This window comes from Impatiens glandulifera, chromosome 5, assembly GCF_907164915.1.
Source record: "Impatiens glandulifera chromosome 5, dImpGla2.1, whole genome shotgun sequence".
Lineage (NCBI taxonomy): Eukaryota > Viridiplantae > Streptophyta > Magnoliopsida > Ericales > Balsaminaceae > Impatiens > Impatiens glandulifera.
Genome location: NC_061866.1, coordinates 8,229,365 through 8,248,767, shown reverse-complemented (window position 1 = coordinate 8,248,767; position 19,403 = coordinate 8,229,365). Strand labels below are relative to the sequence as shown.

Here is a 19,403-nt window from a genome sequence, read left to right as displayed (position 1 = left end):
AAAAAATTAAGAAGAAAATATTTTATTGATAAATTTCAATTATAAATTAATAAATAGAAGATGACAATTTATTACTAATACAAAATAAAATTTAATTAATAAAACATTATTTTTTAAATAAGGATAAATGAGTTTTTTATTTTTACTTTTTTTTTAAATATAGATAATCAACTTTTCTTATAAAGGCTTCTTCATTGAGAAAACAGATAAAAAAAATAGTATACTAACAATTCTTATAATACTATTCGAAAAATCAATTAGAGAGTTGTCCATTTATGTTAGAAGCGATTATAAATGTTATAACAAAATTTCGTAATCTATAAAGATAAAATTTAATCTAAAAAAATAGAATTGGTGTTTATGAAAACATCTCTTATTTACTAAAACTCTTCACTCATAAAATCTCTTTTATTATTTTTTAACTATACGTTTTATTTTTAATAGGCTACCATATCTTCGCACTGCATCACACATCTCAGTTTGTAAACGTGTTAGATTATTCATTTGGGAATTTACCTGTCAACCAAATTTGAAACCAATAAACAAAAGAATGTGACTAAAAATATTATATATAAATTTTGAATTTAACTAGTTAGGAAAATTAAAAAACATGAGTCTCCCATAGACAGTTATAAATCATTTATTTTATATATGAACTGCTACCAAATTACATATTTAATAAGAACTTTTATGTAATGAAAGCTTAAAGACTATATAGATATTGGAGGAATCATTCCTATATAACATAAAATTATTGACTGGAAAACTTCAATGGTAGAAATATAGACACATCAAAAAAAAATTTATAACCAAGAAAAGTTCAAAATCATACCATTTATCATTGTGATTGTAATTCAATTTATTAATTGGGAAAAAAAGAAAAAACACAAGTTTGAAAGTAAACATTCTCGAAAATGCAGCATAAAAACGAAAACAATTTCAAATGACAATATTTTAATCTATGTATGGTTTAATCGACGTAAGTAGACAAAAAAAAAATAAAAATTAATAAAAATGGGCAAATGGACAAATTAAAAAAATGCGGCAATCATAGTTAAAAAAGCAAGCTTCATTTATTTTATTGGTTATTTAAATCTCTATTTTTTTTCATGTAGTTTAAAAAATAAAAAGAAATCTCAACATCAATTAACAATACAATTTTTTATTTTGTTCAACTATATTATAATATTTTTTAAACATAAAAAATACTTTATTAAAAGAACACCTACAAAGCAACCCAAACATAAATGCACTCATCAATAAAAAATAATATAATTTTGAATTAATAAAAAATAAAATAATAAAAAAACATTTTTATCATTTATGTAAAAGTAAATATTATAATATTGGTAGTTGAATTGATTTACATCACAAATGTTCTTTAGTATAAACACAACTTTTATAATATGACTTTTATTTTATTTTATTTTTATTTGATAAAGTATTAAAATAATAATTTTAAAACTATTTAAATAATCTTAATTTTGTTTGAGATGGTAAAATTGAGTAAAATTAGACATTTTTTTATTGAAGATGGAATTAAAATAATGAGTTAATTACCATTAAATCTCTTAACCACAATAATTAAATCTCAAATCACTATAATCACCTTTATAATTACTTTTATGACAAAATTACCTTTTTTTCTAAATGATGTATAAATTATAGTCCAAATTATTCATAAAATAATATTTTATAATTGAAAAAGTTATTAATTTTAATTTAATGTAAAATATTTTTCCAAAAATCAAAGCCGTAGATAGCAGAGTGAGTCCAAGTGTCAAACCAGTTCGTAAGGAGAAAGAGAGAAATTTAGATTCATGTTCGCCGTCTGCATATAAAAGAGAAAAGTTAGAGAGAGAGAGAGAGAGAGAGACTGTTTATGTCTGCGTGCATTTGAGCGAGGGAAGTAGAAGAAGAAGAAGAAACAAGCATTTCTGCTGCTGAAACTAGCGTTTCAATCGATACCCACAAGCAAAAGTACTAAATTTTTCATTCAAAGATTGAAAGATTGTAGCTTCTCATTACCCTTTGGTAAGAATTCATTCGTCTGTTAAAAACTTTTGCAAATCGCGCTCTTTTACAAACTTATTCAATCACGAAAGATAAATGAAAGGGAACTGAATCAATCATCTGATCTTGTAGGCTGTAGCTACGGCGTTAGGATACAAAAATTTGGTGCGATATGGGCGATCTAAGAGAGCCGGGGAGCGCCGATTCTGTTAATGAAAGTTCTGCGTCGACATCAGCTTCTCAATCCAATCCCACCCTTTCATCTATCGGGGAAGAGAAATGGGTTCAAGCAGAGCTATCTGCTTTACAAATTATGTCTCTGGTTCAGCCCACTTTTTCGTCAGAGGAAAAGAGAAAGAGTATAATCAATTACATTCATAAGTTGATTACAGGGACTCATAGCTGCAAGGTGATTGATTCTCTAGTTATTTTGCTGTATATCTGTTGTATACTGACCTTTTGTACCTGTTTCTTTCATAGATTGATTGATCATGTTGTTCATTTTGACTGTAATGTTTTTTTAGAACCCCTTCCTACATGCATCAATGTAGATGTCTATACATCTGTTTTTTCTTTTTGAATTTTCATTGACACACTTTGTTAAGGGGGGAACAACCAGAGTTACTGTAACCCTGAAGCCTTGAATTGTGTCTCATATTGTTGTACTCTTTTAAGATTAACTTGAGATTGCTGCTATGAGTGTAAAAAACTTACTGTTATTCAGAATTCACTAGCATCCCTGTTCAGTTGTTCCAAATCCTCCAACATTTTTGTCTATTCATGTTAAGGATGGTATGCATGGTGTGAAATGTAAGTAGAAACACGACAAACAAAAGATAAGATTACACACAATTTAGTTTTTTTTATTGAATCATAGTATTGGGTACAAGTGTATCATTATTAATTTCAAAGTTATAGCTGAGCAATCTATTAATGCACATTACGCTCTAACCCTTTGCTAGTTTAGGTCACTGCTAATTAGAAAATATATATATCGACGCTTAAAATGATTTCTATACATGAAAGAAGATGCTTATTCTTCCAAAAAGAATACATAAGTTTCTCTTAATATTGTCTTTATTTAGTTTCTTCAATAGAAGGAACTGAAGGACTCATAAAGGCTAGAAGTCCTAAGACCAGATTAAAATAGCAGTAATTGTCGTGATAGGAGACCTAATATCATCCTTATATTTTTTTCCTGCTAGCATATATCACCATACTTTCTGAATTCTTTATCACAATCTAGTATCTTCTTCCTCTTCAAATTCATTGAGAACAGGAATACAGGGTAAAGTTTCTTTCTCAATTGTTTTTTTTTTTTCCTGCTTTTGTGTTATTAACATCCATACTAATTTCCATTTCCATTTCTTTTCGAGCTAGTGTTTCTGTAAAAAACTTAAAACTGTTTCCTAAACAGGAGAATTCAATTCATTTTGATATCGAACCTTCTTTCCATTTGAGTAGTACGTCAACTAGTATTGAATTGTCTTTTCAACTTGTACAGATTTAGATATGTTTCTCATTTGAACTATTTACTTACAGGTGTTTCCTTTTGGATCTGTACCTCTTAAGACATATCTGCCGGATGGTGATATTGATCTGTCAGCTTTCTGTGGCACAAGCAGCGATGATATCTTGGTGTCTAACATGGTTGCTGTACTGGAGCGAGAAGCTCAAAGTGATGCTGCAGAATTTTGTGTGAAAGATGTCCAGTTGATTCCAGCTGAGGTATACCCCTTTCAATAAAGATAATTATTGAACAAATAGTATCAGTCAAGATTATATAAAAAGTATTAGAGAGCTATTTATTATTATAAGTAGATGCAAAATGCATGATTATGTCATAACTAAAAGAAATGTAAAAGCTATTAGGTAAATGCTCGTTTCCTTTCAATTTTTCTTTCTTTTATCGTATTCCAACATATTTGGTTACGGATGCATTTGTCTTTATAAGTTTTTATCCATATTTCCAGGTTAAGCTGGTAAAATGTATTATTCAAAATATTGTAGTGGACATCTCATTCAACCAGCTAGGAGGGCTTTACACACTATGTTTCTTGGAGCAGGTAAAATATCTTTAGATGGTTAAATTTACACATTTATCTGCTTAATACATACACTAGACTCCTACACCTACTGGTCTTTCATGTATGTACTGGAGGGTCATAAGTTTGTGCAATCTTGTATATCATGGTGATTATTTCCATGTTAAGTCACTTTTCAATCTTGTTTGCTCAACTTTATAAAATTAAATGCTCTTAGTATTCAATTTCGATTTATGTTGTAATACGTCATAAGTAGCAGAAAGAGAATCTGCGTATAGTTTAACTTTTGACATTTCATGAGCCTAGGAAGTTATTGATATGTATGTGTATTGAAGTGATATATGTAATAGGCTAGTAATTATTAATGTATAGAAATTAATAGGTAGTTAGTAATTAGAGGTAGTTATATGTAGTAGTATAATATGTGCATGTTATATTGAAAGTATGAATTGAACTTCTCTTCTAAAACAATTCTTGTCTTCTATCTTCTTTCCATGAGATTCTTCTCCTCCCCCTTTCCTATTTGGAAATCTTCTATCCATAAATATAGTTCCGCATCAAGTGGTTTTAGAGTCTTTTTTCTTCGTGCTCGTCGATCATCTCTTATACCCTCCAAAATGAATTTTACACTTGAAGAGCTCTGTTCAATTTGGCCACTACATATAATCCCAAGATTTGAATAGAAGGTGATATCACCAATCATCCCTCCCACTATGAGGAGGAATTGAAGGACAACGACGCCTACATCAATCGACAATGATAGGTTCGAGGCAAACACCCTCCAATTCTCTCCCATCAGCCACAAAATATTGATGAGTCTGTGAAACATATTCTCCCGGAGGGGGAACTATTGGCGATGAGATCCTTGATTATGAAACATGGGCGAAGATGAGACCATCCGGCACGAGGAAGCCATTGATGAGGCGATCACCTGTTAAGAAGAAGAGTTTCAAGATGTAGTTAGATGCGTTGAGGAAAAACAAACGAATAAAAGAAAAATAAATACTTGAAAGAGAGACATGCATGCTTCTGCGTGAACAATGAGGGGCAGGCAAGGTTAGAACATGTACATGCTGAGAAGAAGTTGGGCTCTTGATATCCTGCGATATATGCAACTTTCGCATTTATCGTGGATGAATGAAAGATATTCACTTTTTTCACATAATCACATATTGGAAGGTGATTGTGAGGGCATAACTTCTTGAATGAAGCATTTTCTTGCACGAGATGTAACTCCACGCGCTATGAAAGTTCATGTGGAATTTGCTGGAAGGAGAGACACATGGCAATGATAGTGAATTACCTTTGTTGAAGAGAGACATGGATGCTTCTGCGTGAACAATGAGGGGCAGGCAAGGTTAAAACATGTACATGCTGAGAAAAAGTTGGGCTCCATGTCGATCTCAACTCCTATATTAGTGGTTTGAGTTTTTTTGTTGGAATTCTTTCCGCATGTATTTTTGACTATTTATGACAAATAAGGTCATATCTTGCTTTGTAATGATTTGATATCCCGCGATAGATGCAACTTTCGCATTTATTGCAACTTTCGCATTTATTGTGGATGAATGAAAGATTTTCTCACTTTTTTCACATAATCTCATATTGGAAGGTGATTGTGAGGGCATAACTTCTTGAATGAAGCATTTTCTTGCACAAGATGTAACTCCACGCGCTATGAAAGTTCATGTGGAATTTGCCGGAAGGAGAGACACATGTCAATGATAGTTAATTACCTTTATTGAAGATCAACTTCTTTTCCTCTATTATGGGATGAGTTTCTTGGAGGAATTCTTGTATGAAGAAAATTCATCATGCATCAAGTTGTAACTCCACGCGCTATGTGAGGGCATAACTTCTTGAATGAATCCTTTTCTTGCACAAGATGTAACTCCACGCGCTATGAAAGTTCATGTGGAATTTGCCGGAAGGAGAGGCACATGGCAACGATAGTTAATTACCTTTGTTGAAGATCAACTTTTTTTCCTCTATTATGGGATGAGTTTCTTAGAGGAACAATTCTTGTATCAAGAAAATTAATCATGCATCAAGTTGTATCCGAGTCGTTTTCCTTGTGCCCATCAATCATTTCTTATACCCTCCAAAATGATTTTGACTCTTGTATTATGTGTTCAAATCAATTTGGCTTCTACAATAATCCCAAGATTTGAAGGCGACGATGATAGGACATTACTTCCTTTTCTTGCGCAAGATGCAACTCCACGTGCAATGAAGGTTCATGTGGCATTTTGCGTAATGGAAGGAGAGACTTGGGAATGCTATGTTAATCACCGTTGAATAAGATCAACCTCTTTCCCGCTATTATATGATGAATTTCAAACAATGTTGAAGAAACAACTCTTGCTTCAAGTGGTATCATAGCCATTTTCCTCGTTCTAGTCAATCATCTCTTATATCTTCCAAAATGAATTTGATTCTTGAAGAACTATGTGCTCAAGTAAGTTTGGCTACTACGATAATCCCAAGATTTGAAGGCGATGTTAGGGCATGAATTCTTGAATGAAGCATTTTTCTTGCACAAGTTGCAACTCCACGCGCTATGAAGGTTCATGTGGCATCTGTTGAAATGGAAGGAGCATATGGCAATGATATGTTATTACCGTCAAATAAGATCAACTTTTTTTTCGCCATTATGCGATGAATGTCAAACAATGTTGAGTACATGTTTAAATATCAAGGAGAACATAAGAACTCTTCAATGACATGCCTAATACATTTATTGAAGACATGTCAAATTTGTAGTGACAATGAATAAAATGTTCACCCAATTCTTCCAATTGGTCACACGTCAAACTATAGGACCATCATCATTGTGTAACAAGGTCATATGATACAATGCAATTTGGTTCAACCGAAATTTTCAACGATATTTACAAATTTCTTACAATTAGTGTTGGACGATAAGATTTAAAGATACCAAGACTTTACATGCGTGCTTTGTACCAATCCTTGGGGTCAATATTTCTATTTGGGAAGTAATGATATGCGTATTGAAGTACTATGTGTAAAAGGTTGATAAAATATAATTAATGTAATAATACTTTTTTATGGTATAGGTAGTAAATAAGTCTAGGTAGTTATAGCAGTTATTAGCGTGTATTGATTAGAGTCTAATACGTAGTGTGTAAATATATGCATGTTATGTGTCTTTTCTTTCCTTTCCATGAGATCCATTTCTTTTCCCCTTCCTAATTGGAATTCTTTTATCAAGATTTTAATTATGTATGAGGTATATATTTTCTATATCTGATCATTAATAATGTAAATTCTAAGAACAAACACAATATTTAACATCATTTTTTATTTGCCTGCAGATAGATCGCTTTATTGGAAAAGACCATCTGTTTAAACGAAGCATTATATTGATTAAAGCATGGTGCTTCCATGAAAGTCGTGTTCTAGGGGCACATCATGGACTTATATCAACATATGCCTTGGAGACCCTGGTTCTCTATATATTCCATCACTTCCATTCCACACTGGATGGACCTCTGTCTGTGAGTTTTTTATATCTATGTCGAAATATGTAATGTGCTAGAATTAGTAGAGGAAGGAAGTTAGATATAATAGTAGAGATATTATATTAGGAAGTAACGAGTTATGAATGATATGAATCTCTCCACGAAATACAATACTACCCTTTTAACTAGTTACTACTGTAACCCTAGTATATTTGTTGCAGAACAAATCTTTAACATTTGAACTGCTCATTCTTAGGTCCTATACAAATTTCTGGACTATTTCTCCAAATTCGACTGGGAGCATTACTGCGTTAGTTTATTTGGCCCTGCCCGCTTGTCGTCGTTTCCCCAAATCATTGGTATGTAACATTTCTACCATATAAAAATATCATATCTCATATTTGTTGCTTAATTGTCATTTGTTCCTATTATGTAGCTGAGAAACCCGAGAATGGCGTAGATGAAGTACTATTAAGTGATGATATTGTCAAGCAAATCTTTGGCACATCAATTATTCCTTTAGGGAACCAAAATGCACGTATGTTTCCCAGGAAGCATATGAACATAGTGGATCCGTTAAAGGAAAATAATAACCTTGGCCGAAGCATTAGCAAAGGTAGAGACTAAGAGACACCCCACTTCATCCTCTATACTGTTTTGTCTGTCGTTTCTTCTTCTTATTGTCTTTTTCTTTTGTTTTTTTGCAACCAGATAATCAGTCACATGTCCATTGTTAACAGGGAATTTCTTCAGAATCCAATGTGCCTTCACACATGGGGCCAAAACACTTGGTCGCATTCTTTCTGGCCAACAGGCCAACATAGCCGAAGAAATGAGCAATTTCTTCTCAACTACTTTGGGAAGGCATGGGACCGGATTGAGACTGGATGCTCAAGATTCGGCGAGCATATCAGGTAACGATTTACTTTCCTAGTATTGTGGATTTCTCAAAGTGGAAAGACCTATCAATGAACAGCTAATAGCATCTCTAATGGAAATAGATTTTATTACAGATGGTGATGATGAAGTGAGGAACAACTCACTTGGGTTTTCAAATCTTAGTGGGGACATCGAAAGCCAGTTCAAAAGTTTGAACTTTGCTCGCTGGTGCTGCGAGTCAGCCCAAACTGGTCCGGTTATGCTTGTGCCTATATCTCGGTTACATAGCCGGGGTGGGCCACGTGATGTTGTTACTCACATCCCTTTTCGACCAGAGTTCTACGAGATGAGTCAAAATATGGCTGTTCCAAGAAATGCCCTCTACCGAGCCAATCCTATGCTAGTACCACCAGGCACAACCTTCCTCGTGGAGGAGATGATGCCAAAGTCACGAGGAACTGGAACATATTTTCCAAATGTGGTACACTAATTTTATTTTATATATAATTTGTTTGTTTTGTTTTTTATGTACTAGGTCATTTATATGGCTGTATTTTGCAGAACGGACCTCCATATATCCCTGGAAATGGAAGACATCCTCAAGGACATGCAAGGTTTGCTCAGAATGTTCATGTAGAGCCAAATTTTCACGAGAGGGGTAACTTTGCAGTGCATAGTTCTAGCCGCTATGGACACACCATATCTGATGCACAAGTTTATCCTCACATGAACGCTGTATATCCACAAGGTCCAGTTGGGTTTGTTCAACAGGGAATATGGCAGCCAAGACCACAGATTGCACATGCTGGACCCCAATCATCCCCTAGAGGCCAAGATTCGCCTCAGTTGAGGCCGGTTATTAGGAGGCAGGATAGGTAATGCCAATTCCTTAATATGGGTATTACTTTTATCAAATGGTATTTTAAGTTTTTTCGAATGTTTTCACTTTAATAGGCTCGCAGAGTCATCGTCATCGTCATCATACCGTCTGAAGAATGACGATGACTTCCCACCCTTGTCCATGTGAGTGAAGAAAAAGGAGGGAATAGTATTTTTCTGTGTACTATTATACTTGGGGACAGGAAAGTTGTGTCCATTTATTTCAATAGTAGCATTGTCTTCTTATACAACTGTTAATGTATAGGATGTTTACATTAAATTATAGGGTTTTGTTGAATGTTTATTGAATTTTATCATTTAATCTATAGAAAAATTTTGAGAATAGATTTTTATGCTTTGATGGTTTTGTCATTTAAATCATTTGTTAAGGTATTTATTCTTGATAGTTTGTTTGCCATTGGACCAACAGATATTTTGTGATTGCTTAAGCTATGCATGTACCTAGGCTGTTGGTTAGTCACTTCTGCAAAAGGTTGGGGTTGTTATGGTTTGATATAGACCTCTAGCTACTTGATTAGGTTAATTCTAGATTTCATCATTCATTTTAGTTACTTATAAGCATGTCCAAATTATGAGCTAATCATGATTTTATATTGTTTTAGGGAGTTTACCATCTAATCATGTATATATTTGTTTTAGAGAGTTTTACATGTCTAAATTATGGGTGATGACTGAGACGCCTATACGAGGTTTTAATTTGTATAATTTTTACTAAATGATGTTCGAATTATCATAGTTTTAATATTCGACTCTTTACTTTTATGTGACATTTTTTAAATTAAAAAAAATGAAATTGTTTATTCAATTCAACTTCCCCTCCTCACATACATTTTAACTCCTTGTAGGCTATTGCACGATTTCATTTTCAACTTATAATGGCTGAATCATGTTCCATTCAACCTCTCGCGACTTTGGGTAGACCCAATTATTTGGAAATGTTGAATGGAACGAGGTTTGACCTTCAGGGTTGAAATCATTGTGACTGCATATATAGATTGAAATCACAAATGTATGTATTGGAGTGAGAAAGTTGCGAAAAAACGAAACAATTTTTTTAAATATAATTATCATAAAGATGTGACAAATTAGTTATAAAATAAATATAATGTCAAAACAAGGAAGTCTTGTGCTAGTTCAAACTTATATGATACAATTCAAAACTTCTAGCCTATTAAGTAAGAATGTAAGAGGATCATATTATTATAAATTTGCAAAGTTAGATGCAAAATATCATCTCAAAGTTATTTGTAGACAATTTTTAATCACTCTCATTCAAAATTCAACTTCAAATTTCAATATCCTACCAGCATAAACATATAATGTTGAATTCTAATAAATAAAAAATTATAAAAGCTTATGAACAATTTACCAAATATAACAACCTCAAGTACACACAATTGTTGAAGGATTTGATTTGCAACTGAAATTGCAACATAATAAGTATTAGTGTGACATTTTAGCAAGATGTCCAAAGATTACAATTAGCAACATAATCTGGATATGTGGATAATTAAGAAGATTAGTACTACTACAAGCAACACATTTTAGAACATGAATTTTTCTTTAGGGAGCCAAGCCACAAACTTACATATGTTTACTCCCAAACACATAAACATGGTTGATTCTTTGAAGGAGAACAATAACTTTGGCCGAAGCATAATCAATCAAAGGAAATGCGACTCTACTTCATGACGTAGCCAGAATGTCCGTTATTTATTATGTATTTTAATTGGAAAAAATTTGTTCGAAATCTCATAATGTTGAATATTTAACATTTTTTTATAGAAACAAACAATTCATTTTTATCCACTCTAAAATATAGAGTAACTATCAAAAATCACTTCTCCTTGAGTCATTAATGGTCACACAAAAGTCTAATATTTAATATCAATGTCTTGACTATTGTTAAACCATGTAGAGATTTACTTAGATAAATGTGCAGTTCCAAATTTTGCACCATCCCCATGCCAAATAATAATCAAAATATAATTGATAACCTGAAAAAATGTATTAATAAAATAAATCCCTGAAATCAAACATTTTGCAATTGGTCTCACTTTAAACTTGCATCTTCAATTTGATATGTACATTCTTTTGTCTAATACACCTATTTAGAACAAATAACCTCTTGCCTACATTTAGTTTTTACGGGTTTAATGTACCATTAATCTTGTGAAGAGATTCAATCTCATATTTGAATTATCTACTTATCAGAATCATTATAAATAACTCACTTTAAATATGGAGAAAACTCCTCATATGAATCAATGTCTTCTATAACTTGCATTAATAATCAAATCAGTGCATTGAGTTTTCGAAATGTCTAATATGACATAATCTAGACCTATCTGTAGCGATAGAATATTGTGGTGCGCAGACGATGGTGTAGGTGCTGAAGTATCGTACAACTATGGTGTAGTAGGTAGCGCTGTCACATGCTCATTCTCATATCTGATCCAAAACTCCACGTGTGTGGATTCTTGTATAAACTTATTCCGAGAAATTTTAGATTCTTGTTGAACTTTGTCACAAAATAATGTAAAGTGATTAGTATTGTAATATAAGTCTCCTTACAGTTACAAATAACATTTAAACTAATCATTACCTTTGTGAGCTTTTTACACCATAACTTAGACCCTTTAGCAACACTCGGCATGGTCAATTTATATTTGTGTCTCGTTTTGAGATTTATTATCCGAGCTCATAAGTTATTACTTAGAAGTCACAAGTCCATTTTCTTGCATAAGAGTTTTAGGTGATGAATGGAATAGCAAATCATTATCTCGCTAACTTTTTTGTTTTGTTTATTAAAGTTGTATATATTTTATAACGTTTATAAATACAACTTAGTCGGTAAATTGGATCAATAGATAAATTAAAAACTATTTTCACGGTTATATTAAGAGACTACTGTCAAGCTAATAACTTATTCTATAAAAAAAAAAAATTATTACTTAAAAGTTCTACAAAAGAAAAAATATATATTTACAAACTGAATCCTTTTAAATCTAAACATAATTTTAAAAGTTCAAACTCCAAACTCTAATTTCTGAATATGTTCTAATACATTAGAGGTAACATAATTAAACTTCGTGACATATGAACGATGCGAAAGTCACGAGGACCCGAACATATTGTATTTGTATTTTTAAGTACTAGGCCTTTGTATATAGATTATTTTGCATAACAGGCTCCCTATTAAAAGAATATGGACATAAATGTAACATTAATGTTTACAACTCCCTCACAAACAAACAAGTACAAACTTTGGAGAAAAAAACAAGCTTAGTTTAACATCAATGAAAAAATTGTCATTTTCAAATCAATCCAGGAATCAAAGAAACTAAGCTTTATAATATGGATCCCTCCAATTTGATTAGATATAGAAACAAAAACAAAAAGTATTTTCAAATTGGGCCAATTAGGATCATTTGGAAACATATGCAGGTTTGGGTCGGGTCTGAATGTGAATCTGCGTTATCTGCAATTAAAAGCAAAAAGCGTAAAAGTTGACGAAAGAAGTTGTTGCTGAAAAACCCAAAAAAAAATTATAATCCGATTTGCACCAACTAACTTTCCATCTATTTTATGAACAAGTTTTTTTTTACCATTACTTCTATTTTGTCAGAGAAGATATATAAGTATAAAGTATCAATTTACAAGTCCAACAACAATATAATGCTAAAAGATTAAATATACATTGACAAGAGTCATTTCAATTGAATTTTATTAATGGGAAAACATAACTTTCTATTTAAACCGGTTGCATTAGGATTTGTAGTATAAATTAGGTTTTTATGCTAGTTTTGATACTCTCGATCACCTTTTTGATTTTTCCCTATTTGGTGGATCTCCGGGATCTTTTTAATTTTATTTTATCTTTAATTCTCATAGTAAGTTTTTCAAATTTAGAAAACAATCTAAGCTGATTTATGCATATTCCATTTCATCAAAATAAAATAATTTCCTATTTTATTTTTCAATCAAAGTCAGAAGTAAATTAATTCAACCCAAAATATATTACTAGAATCCTAAGAAAAATACTTCTTATTGGATTAATCTTAAATTTACTCAACCCTATATAGAATTCTATACAGATTCTGCAATTTCTGATCTAACATGAAAACATGAATCGAACACAAAAAAACTAAGTCGAACTCGTTTAACATGTTTAATAAATAAATCAAAATTCAATCGACTCATGACCAAAAATAGACCCGTCAATCTGTTTTATTTTCTTTTATATAAATTTTTATACAGATTTATGATTTATCTTGTTCTTTTGTATTGATTTTATTTTAATCTGAAATAGAGATATGATATAAATCGGGTTGAGTCAAGTCGATCGAGTCAATCAAGTCGAGTTCCGATAAATTACAAATAAACATGTTTAAATAAGTTTTTAACCCGAATTACTAAACATTAAGATTAATATTAGTATAGACCTCAACCCACTAACCCGAACTCGACGTGAATTGCCAGAGAGTATTTAATTCATTAAGATGAAATTAAATATTTTAGAAATACTAGTGGTTTATTTGATCTTCGATTAGAATCTCAGGGGCATACTAGTGGTTTATTTGATCTTCGATTAGAATCTCAGGGGCTTAATTTAATTTCTTGTTCCTGTTAATGCTCAACCATGTTTCACGTCAGGGCCATAATTTGTTGCCATGATCATCATCTTCTTCATCAAATCTTCAAGACGTGACAGAAGCGCCTCATTTCATCACAGTATAACCTAACCGCTTCAGATCATCATGAATCTTCTTCTATGCCAACTATAATCTCAATTCATCATTCTCCAAATCGGAATACTTATGGCTACATCTACATTTCGATCAAGGAAAAACTTAACATTAAACAACTTCACATCAACGGTACCTCCTCCTTCTCCCATTCCCACCGCTAGAGGTTCTCGTTCCGCTTCAAACACTCTCTTCACAGATTACCTCAATCGAACTCTCAAGATCCCCGATCTCTCCTTCCCTGACTACCTCCACCGTTCCCTTCCTCTCGCGGTTGATCGTCAATCAATCATCTCTCAAAATCACGATTCTATCAAACTTCTTCTCAGATCCGCAGCAGAATTCGGTATCTTCCGTGTCAGTGGCCACGGCATTTCCACAGAAGAGCTCCGATCCGTTCTTCACGACGCGGATGACATATTTCTCATTCCTGACGCAAGAAGAAATCGTAAGTGTTATCTAAGTCACGGTTCCTCAGATGAATTTCTATGGCCGCGGTTTGAGAATGCAGCCGCAAAGAAGATCATCGGTTCCTCCAAGTATCGCACATTCAGGTAAGTTTTTATCGTGATTGAGTTATGAATTAGTGTATGGAACTGCCTGATTGATTGTTCATCTATATTGCAGTTTGAAGATTAACAAAGTAGCACAAGAACTTAACCTGATTGCAGAGGAATTAGCTCAAGTCATATCAGATAGTTCTACAACAAAGAAAATGATTCAACATGAGATTCAATCTGTTTTCAGTATACACAGATGGAACGACAACAAATCGGTTTCCATTGATGAAGAAAGTGAATCAACTCATAACTACAGTATAAGTCTTCATCTTCCTGTCGATGAACGCGAATTTCCAGTTCATTCTCATCGAGGACGTTTATCCTTCACCGCTAGTCCAGATGCAATAATCGTCACAGTAGGAAAACAACTAGAGGTAACAACTTGATTCAGATGATATAATAATAATCTTTGAATGTTTTCTTAACCTAAAGAAATTGTTTAGGATTGGAGCAATGGAGAATTCAAACAAGCATTCATGGAGTTTCCTGAAGAACCAAATCTGAATAGGAATTTGCCTACTTACTCAATTGAATTCAAATGTTCTCCATCTGCTTTTACTCAAGGGTTTGGAAACATTCATAAGAAAATCTCTTTACCTAATCAAATACTACTTCTTCTTCTTGTATTAGTATTATACCAAACTATACTCCAATTTGTATTTTGATTCTTCTTATTCCATACACATTATTCAATTATATTGTAATATGAAGGTTTCAATTGATCATTTGTCAAAACCAATGTTATATTGTACAATTAATTTCTTTACAGATTTTATGTACTACCGGACTGCAGCCATGGCGACTAGAGAAGGATGAAGCATGATATTTAAGTCTCCTTCCACACCAACTTTACGTTTTCTCAGAATCCTCAACAAAGACGCCGCCTTCCTCCTACCTCTACCGGTCATCATTCCCATCATTTCCCAAACCATTCTCTCAATCCCGGGCACACTAGCAAGCTCCACAACCATCTCCGGTCCACCAATCCTACATATATTCACCAGTGTCGCTGCAGCACTCTCCCTAGACCTATCTGTACCATTTCTAATCAGCGTCGCTAATTTCCTTATCATAATGAATGCAGCCCCGACAACAGCAGCTCCTCCTCTTCTAATCATCGTCTCCAGAATCATAACTGCTTCCTCGGGTAATCCTTTCTCAATCATCTCTGATGTAACTTCCATAATCCCGTTCTGAACTAATTTCCCAAGTGCTTCCTTTTCCCCTGCTAAACTTAATATAGCAGCTAGTGCGTCCTTCTTTGTACTACCAGGGGCTAGTCTGGCTAACTCTAGTAAACCCGAGATCAATCCTTTCTTCCTCCCTAATCGTTTCCTGTGAGAATGTACGCTTGACAAGCTGAATAAAGTCGCGGCTGCGTTCCCTTTCGCCTCCCAGGTAGCTCCATTCCTTAACAAATATACAACTCCATCTAGAATTCCGTCTGTCTTCATTATCTTCTCCCTGTTCTCTTCAAGAATCGATAGATTTAGAATTGCGGTTACGGAATTCACCTCAGCGTCTGGATGATCGGAGCGTAGGAATTTAACGAACAGAGGTAATGCTCCGGCGTCGACGATACAACTACGGCTATCCGAATCTGACTTGGCGAGATTCCGAAGCTCGTGGATGATGTTATTGGCGGTTTCGAATGAATTCGAATTTTCGGTTAATTTGTTTACCAGAAATAAAACCGTCATTCTTGTAGCTTCCATTACGACGACGTCGTTTGATTTATCCTTTTCCAATGGAATTCTTTGTTGGCGGCACCACATTGATATCAAGTTTTTCAAAGCTGTATTCGGTATTAATTTAGAATGGGCCAGGTTTTGACCTGATTTAGGACACGTGGCGTGACCGGCTTGAATCCAAGCGGTTATTGATTCACGATCATAGGTCTGACCTGTACAAACAACCACTGGATCTGTCATTAGGTCAAGGGAAATCGGGCATCGGAAATCCGTCGGAATGTTATCTTCCACCATCGACCTCCGGCGTCGGAAAGAGTTTCTCTGCGGCGGCGGTGGTGTTGACTCGCCGTATAGAACGCATTTTGTGTAGCGAACGAATCCGATTAGAGAAACGACGATGGATTTTGATTTCTGATTAGTCTGAATCTGAACTTCTTCTTCTAGATTCTCCATTTCTTCTCTGCAACTACTCGAATCTGTCAGATTCAATCTGATGAAGATCTCTGAAAGCTTTGATTGATCAGGAATAATCTCTTCTCTAATCATCTCAAGCATGTTCAGAACATCAATCTTCAAACTCAAATCCATCGGATCCACAGTCGCATTCGTCTGTCCACACTGTTTCTTTATCAGACCTACTAATTCATACACATCTTCATTAATATTCATCTCCTTAACAGGAAAAATATCAAGAAGAGTAAACATCTCGACGGTGAGCTCTTGAATAGTATTAGCAATCGTTACGTTCTGTAACAATAACCACATCTTGCTTCCACTAGAACAATCTTCAATCATCGTCTTGATTCTTTGAAGAAGAATGTAAAGTTCACGAAAACATAGAATTGCGGAAGGAGAATACCAGGCGGAAGGATTCTTGACAAGATCTTCGAACAAGAAGGTTAACAGGTTCACTTTACGAACAATTGAGGAAAAGTTATTCCTCAGAAGAAAACGAATTGGTTCGAGCGATGATATATCTTGAGTTAAGATGAGAAGAGACTGGATGAGATGATTATCGGAGATATTCGGTGTGACGAAAGATCCGGCGGATGGCCGGCGTTTCCTTGGCGGGAAAGCCATTTGAGAAGACGTGGATGTCATGTTTTGATGAAGGAGATGATGATGATGATGATGAAAGAGAGGTTATGGATTTGAACTTTGAAGACGGAAATAAAATTGTATATATAATGAAGAAGGGGAGGGAGATAGAGTCAATTGTGGATTTGTTCTTAATGATAATAAAATAATTAATTAATTAATTAAACATTGATGATATCATTATGGGCGTAAGGATAGAAAAGTCAATTGCTAATAGGGATAACACTTTCAATACCTTTACCATTTCTATATATGTAATGTTATTTTATAATGGGATAAGGGAGAGGTGTTTATAACGTATATATTTGGGATTCTTGATTTTGTGTTTTTGCTTTTTTTTTTTATTAGGACAAAAGATATTGCTTGTGGAAAAATTAAAGTATAATATTTATTTATTAAGTGTCAATTTAATTTAAAGATTTGTTCATTAACTAAATGTTTATAATACAGATTTAAATATACAATGTATTTATTTGAAGTTTGTGATATTTTGTATGTGAAATTGTAAGAATAATCTATAAATACTTCTAAACCGAAGTTAGATCAAATTAACATAAATTTGTTGACGTTTAAGGATTTGGTAGACTCAAGCCCACCAATTTAAAATAAAATAAAGTCAAATTACTCATAACTTTTTTAATCGAATTCAAATTCTAGTTATTTTTGTCTGCATTTTAAAAAGAATGTAACCACCAATGTGATTGTTTTGAGTAAAACAAATAGGTGGGTACAACGAGTTGGCGATCCCAAAGTTTTTAGCACTTGAGGAAGATCACTAAACATTGTAATGCCTATTTGTGATCTAATCTATTCGGACTCAAAAAGTTAAGTATCTAAGTGACTTGAAATTATTAGTTTAGAATTAATTTGTAGCGATCTAATTCAGACTCAATTAAGTACTAATAACTGATTTTTTTAAGGATCTATTTGTTTAATTGTTTACAATTTATTTTATTTTATAAATTTGAACCAAAATTTTAAAAGGACTCGTTTGTTTTATAAATTAACAATTTTTTACAAAGATCGAATGTATTTTTTTTTTATAAATTTTCTTTTTTTTTAAATGAGATTGTAACTATTAATAAAAATAAATATTACGTCAATTCTTTTATACTGGTTCATTAATTTATTTATCCGATCTCGATTGAGAAAAAAAAAAGATGATATCAAATCATGTTTTTAAAGAAGTTTTAAAAATAGAATATTATAGTTTGTATCTAAAATAAAATGGTCTCTATTTATTCAGTTTAGAATACTTTAACGGTCGATAATTGGGTACATGAATCGGACCTACCCAATTTTGACAAAAAGAAAAAAAAAAAAACAATTGGATTCTGATTTACCCGACTCAATGTGGCCCGTTAATTGAAATGGTTCTTCCAATTCATTCTTCAGTTACCACCAAGATATGATAATATTTAAGATTCATTATTTTCAATTTTCCAAGTAAGCAAATTTCTCTTGACCATTGGAAAGAAATGCTAAATCTAAAAAGGAGACATTGTCATATTTAAGTCTTACACTTACAAGTTACAATGTCATTGTTTTTAATGTTTCTGAGTTTTTTCTTTCTTTCTTTTTTTAGAATTCCTAGTTAGATATGTCATGACTTGCATCATTTCTACTATGGTGGATGTGACCTTAGCATAAAATTATCAAAATAGTAATATTCAATATAAAATTCACAAACTTATAAATACAGCTAATAAATTAACTTCATTAAATTTAGTTAATCTCATTAATACTTCAAACAAATACAAATACAATTGAGAATTATGTACATAAAAAATAATCAATTAATTTGGAATCACAATTAAAAAGTATATAATATCATATTAAAAATAAACTTAATTATTAATTAGAAATGAGAGGATAACTTCATTCATGGTCATAAAACTCTCATTAGCTAGGGTACATTAATATTGATTGAGTTTTTATCTAATCTCTTTATAAAATCATAGAAAAAATGATTCAAATATTCAAAATA

General features: G+C 32.7%; 3 protein-coding genes across 5 annotated transcripts; 2 read left to right on the top strand and 1 right to left on the bottom strand.

The window, feature by feature from the left end:
• Nucleotides 1–1,803: 1,803 nt before the first annotated feature.
• Nucleotides 1,804–9,643, top strand: LOC124938674. 3 transcript variants are annotated; one of them, XM_047479159.1, is made up of 11 exons: nt 1,804–2,034; nt 2,146–2,422; nt 3,556–3,741; nt 3,987–4,079; nt 7,394–7,576; nt 7,797–7,899; nt 7,977–8,156; nt 8,281–8,454; nt 8,554–8,900; nt 8,981–9,294; nt 9,374–9,643. In XM_047479159.1, the coding sequence occupies exons 2-11, from the start codon at nt 2,186–2,188 to the stop codon at nt 9,444–9,446; spliced, it is 1,890 nt and encodes a 629-aa protein (XP_047335115.1). In that variant the 5' UTR covers nt 1,804–2,034; nt 2,146–2,185; the 3' UTR covers nt 9,447–9,643. The 3 variants fall into 3 exon arrangements, with proteins under 3 accessions (XP_047335115.1, XP_047335114.1, XP_047335113.1); XM_047479158.1 differs by having other exon boundaries at nt 8,542–8,897; XM_047479157.1 differs by having other exon boundaries at nt 8,542–8,900.
• Nucleotides 9,644–14,066: 4,423 nt separating this feature from the next.
• Nucleotides 14,067–15,292, top strand: LOC124938971. The gene is made up of 3 exons (XM_047479491.1): nt 14,067–14,621; nt 14,695–15,001; nt 15,071–15,292. Exons 1-3 carry the CDS (start codon nt 14,140–14,142, stop codon nt 15,290–15,292), a joined length of 1,011 nt encoding a protein of 336 aa, XP_047335447.1. The 5' UTR covers nt 14,067–14,139.
• Nucleotides 15,293–15,406: 114 nt separating this feature from the next.
• LOC124938970 (U-box domain-containing protein 16-like) lies at nt 15,407–17,430 on the bottom strand. Its single transcript, XM_047479490.1, has one exon. It carries the CDS (start codon nt 17,417–17,419, stop codon nt 15,407–15,409), a length of 2,013 nt encoding a protein of 670 aa, XP_047335446.1. The 5' UTR covers nt 17,420–17,430.
• Between the last annotated feature and the right edge of the window lie 1,973 nt (nt 17,431–19,403).

What these genes read in the sequence shown, in the direction of transcription:
- LOC124938674 (XM_047479157.1), top strand. Translation starts at nt 2,186, where the DNA reads ATGGGCGATCTAAGAGAGCCGGGGAGCGCCGATTCTGTTAATGAAAGT. An exon ending in CAGGGACTCATAGCTGCAAG is followed by an intron (nt 2,423 to 3,555) that starts GTGATTGATTCT and finishes ATTTACTTACAG; the next exon opens with GTGTTTCCTTTTGGATCTGT. An exon ending in CACTATGTTTCTTGGAGCAG is followed by an intron (nt 4,080 to 7,393) that starts GTAAAATATCTT and finishes ATTTGCCTGCAG; the next exon opens with ATAGATCGCTTTATTGGAAA.
- LOC124938971 (XM_047479491.1), top strand. Translation starts at nt 14,140, where the DNA reads ATGGCTACATCTACATTTCGATCAAGGAAAAACTTAACATTAAACAAC. An exon ending in TCCAAGTATCGCACATTCAG is followed by an intron (nt 14,622 to 14,694) that starts GTAAGTTTTTAT and finishes TCTATATTGCAG; the next exon opens with TTTGAAGATTAACAAAGTAG. An exon ending in CAGTAGGAAAACAACTAGAG is followed by an intron (nt 15,002 to 15,070) that starts GTAACAACTTGA and finishes GAAATTGTTTAG; the next exon opens with GATTGGAGCAATGGAGAATT.
- LOC124938970 (XM_047479490.1), bottom strand. Translation starts at nt 17,419, where the DNA reads ATGACATCCACGTCTTCTCAAATGGCTTTCCCGCCAAGGAAACGCCGG.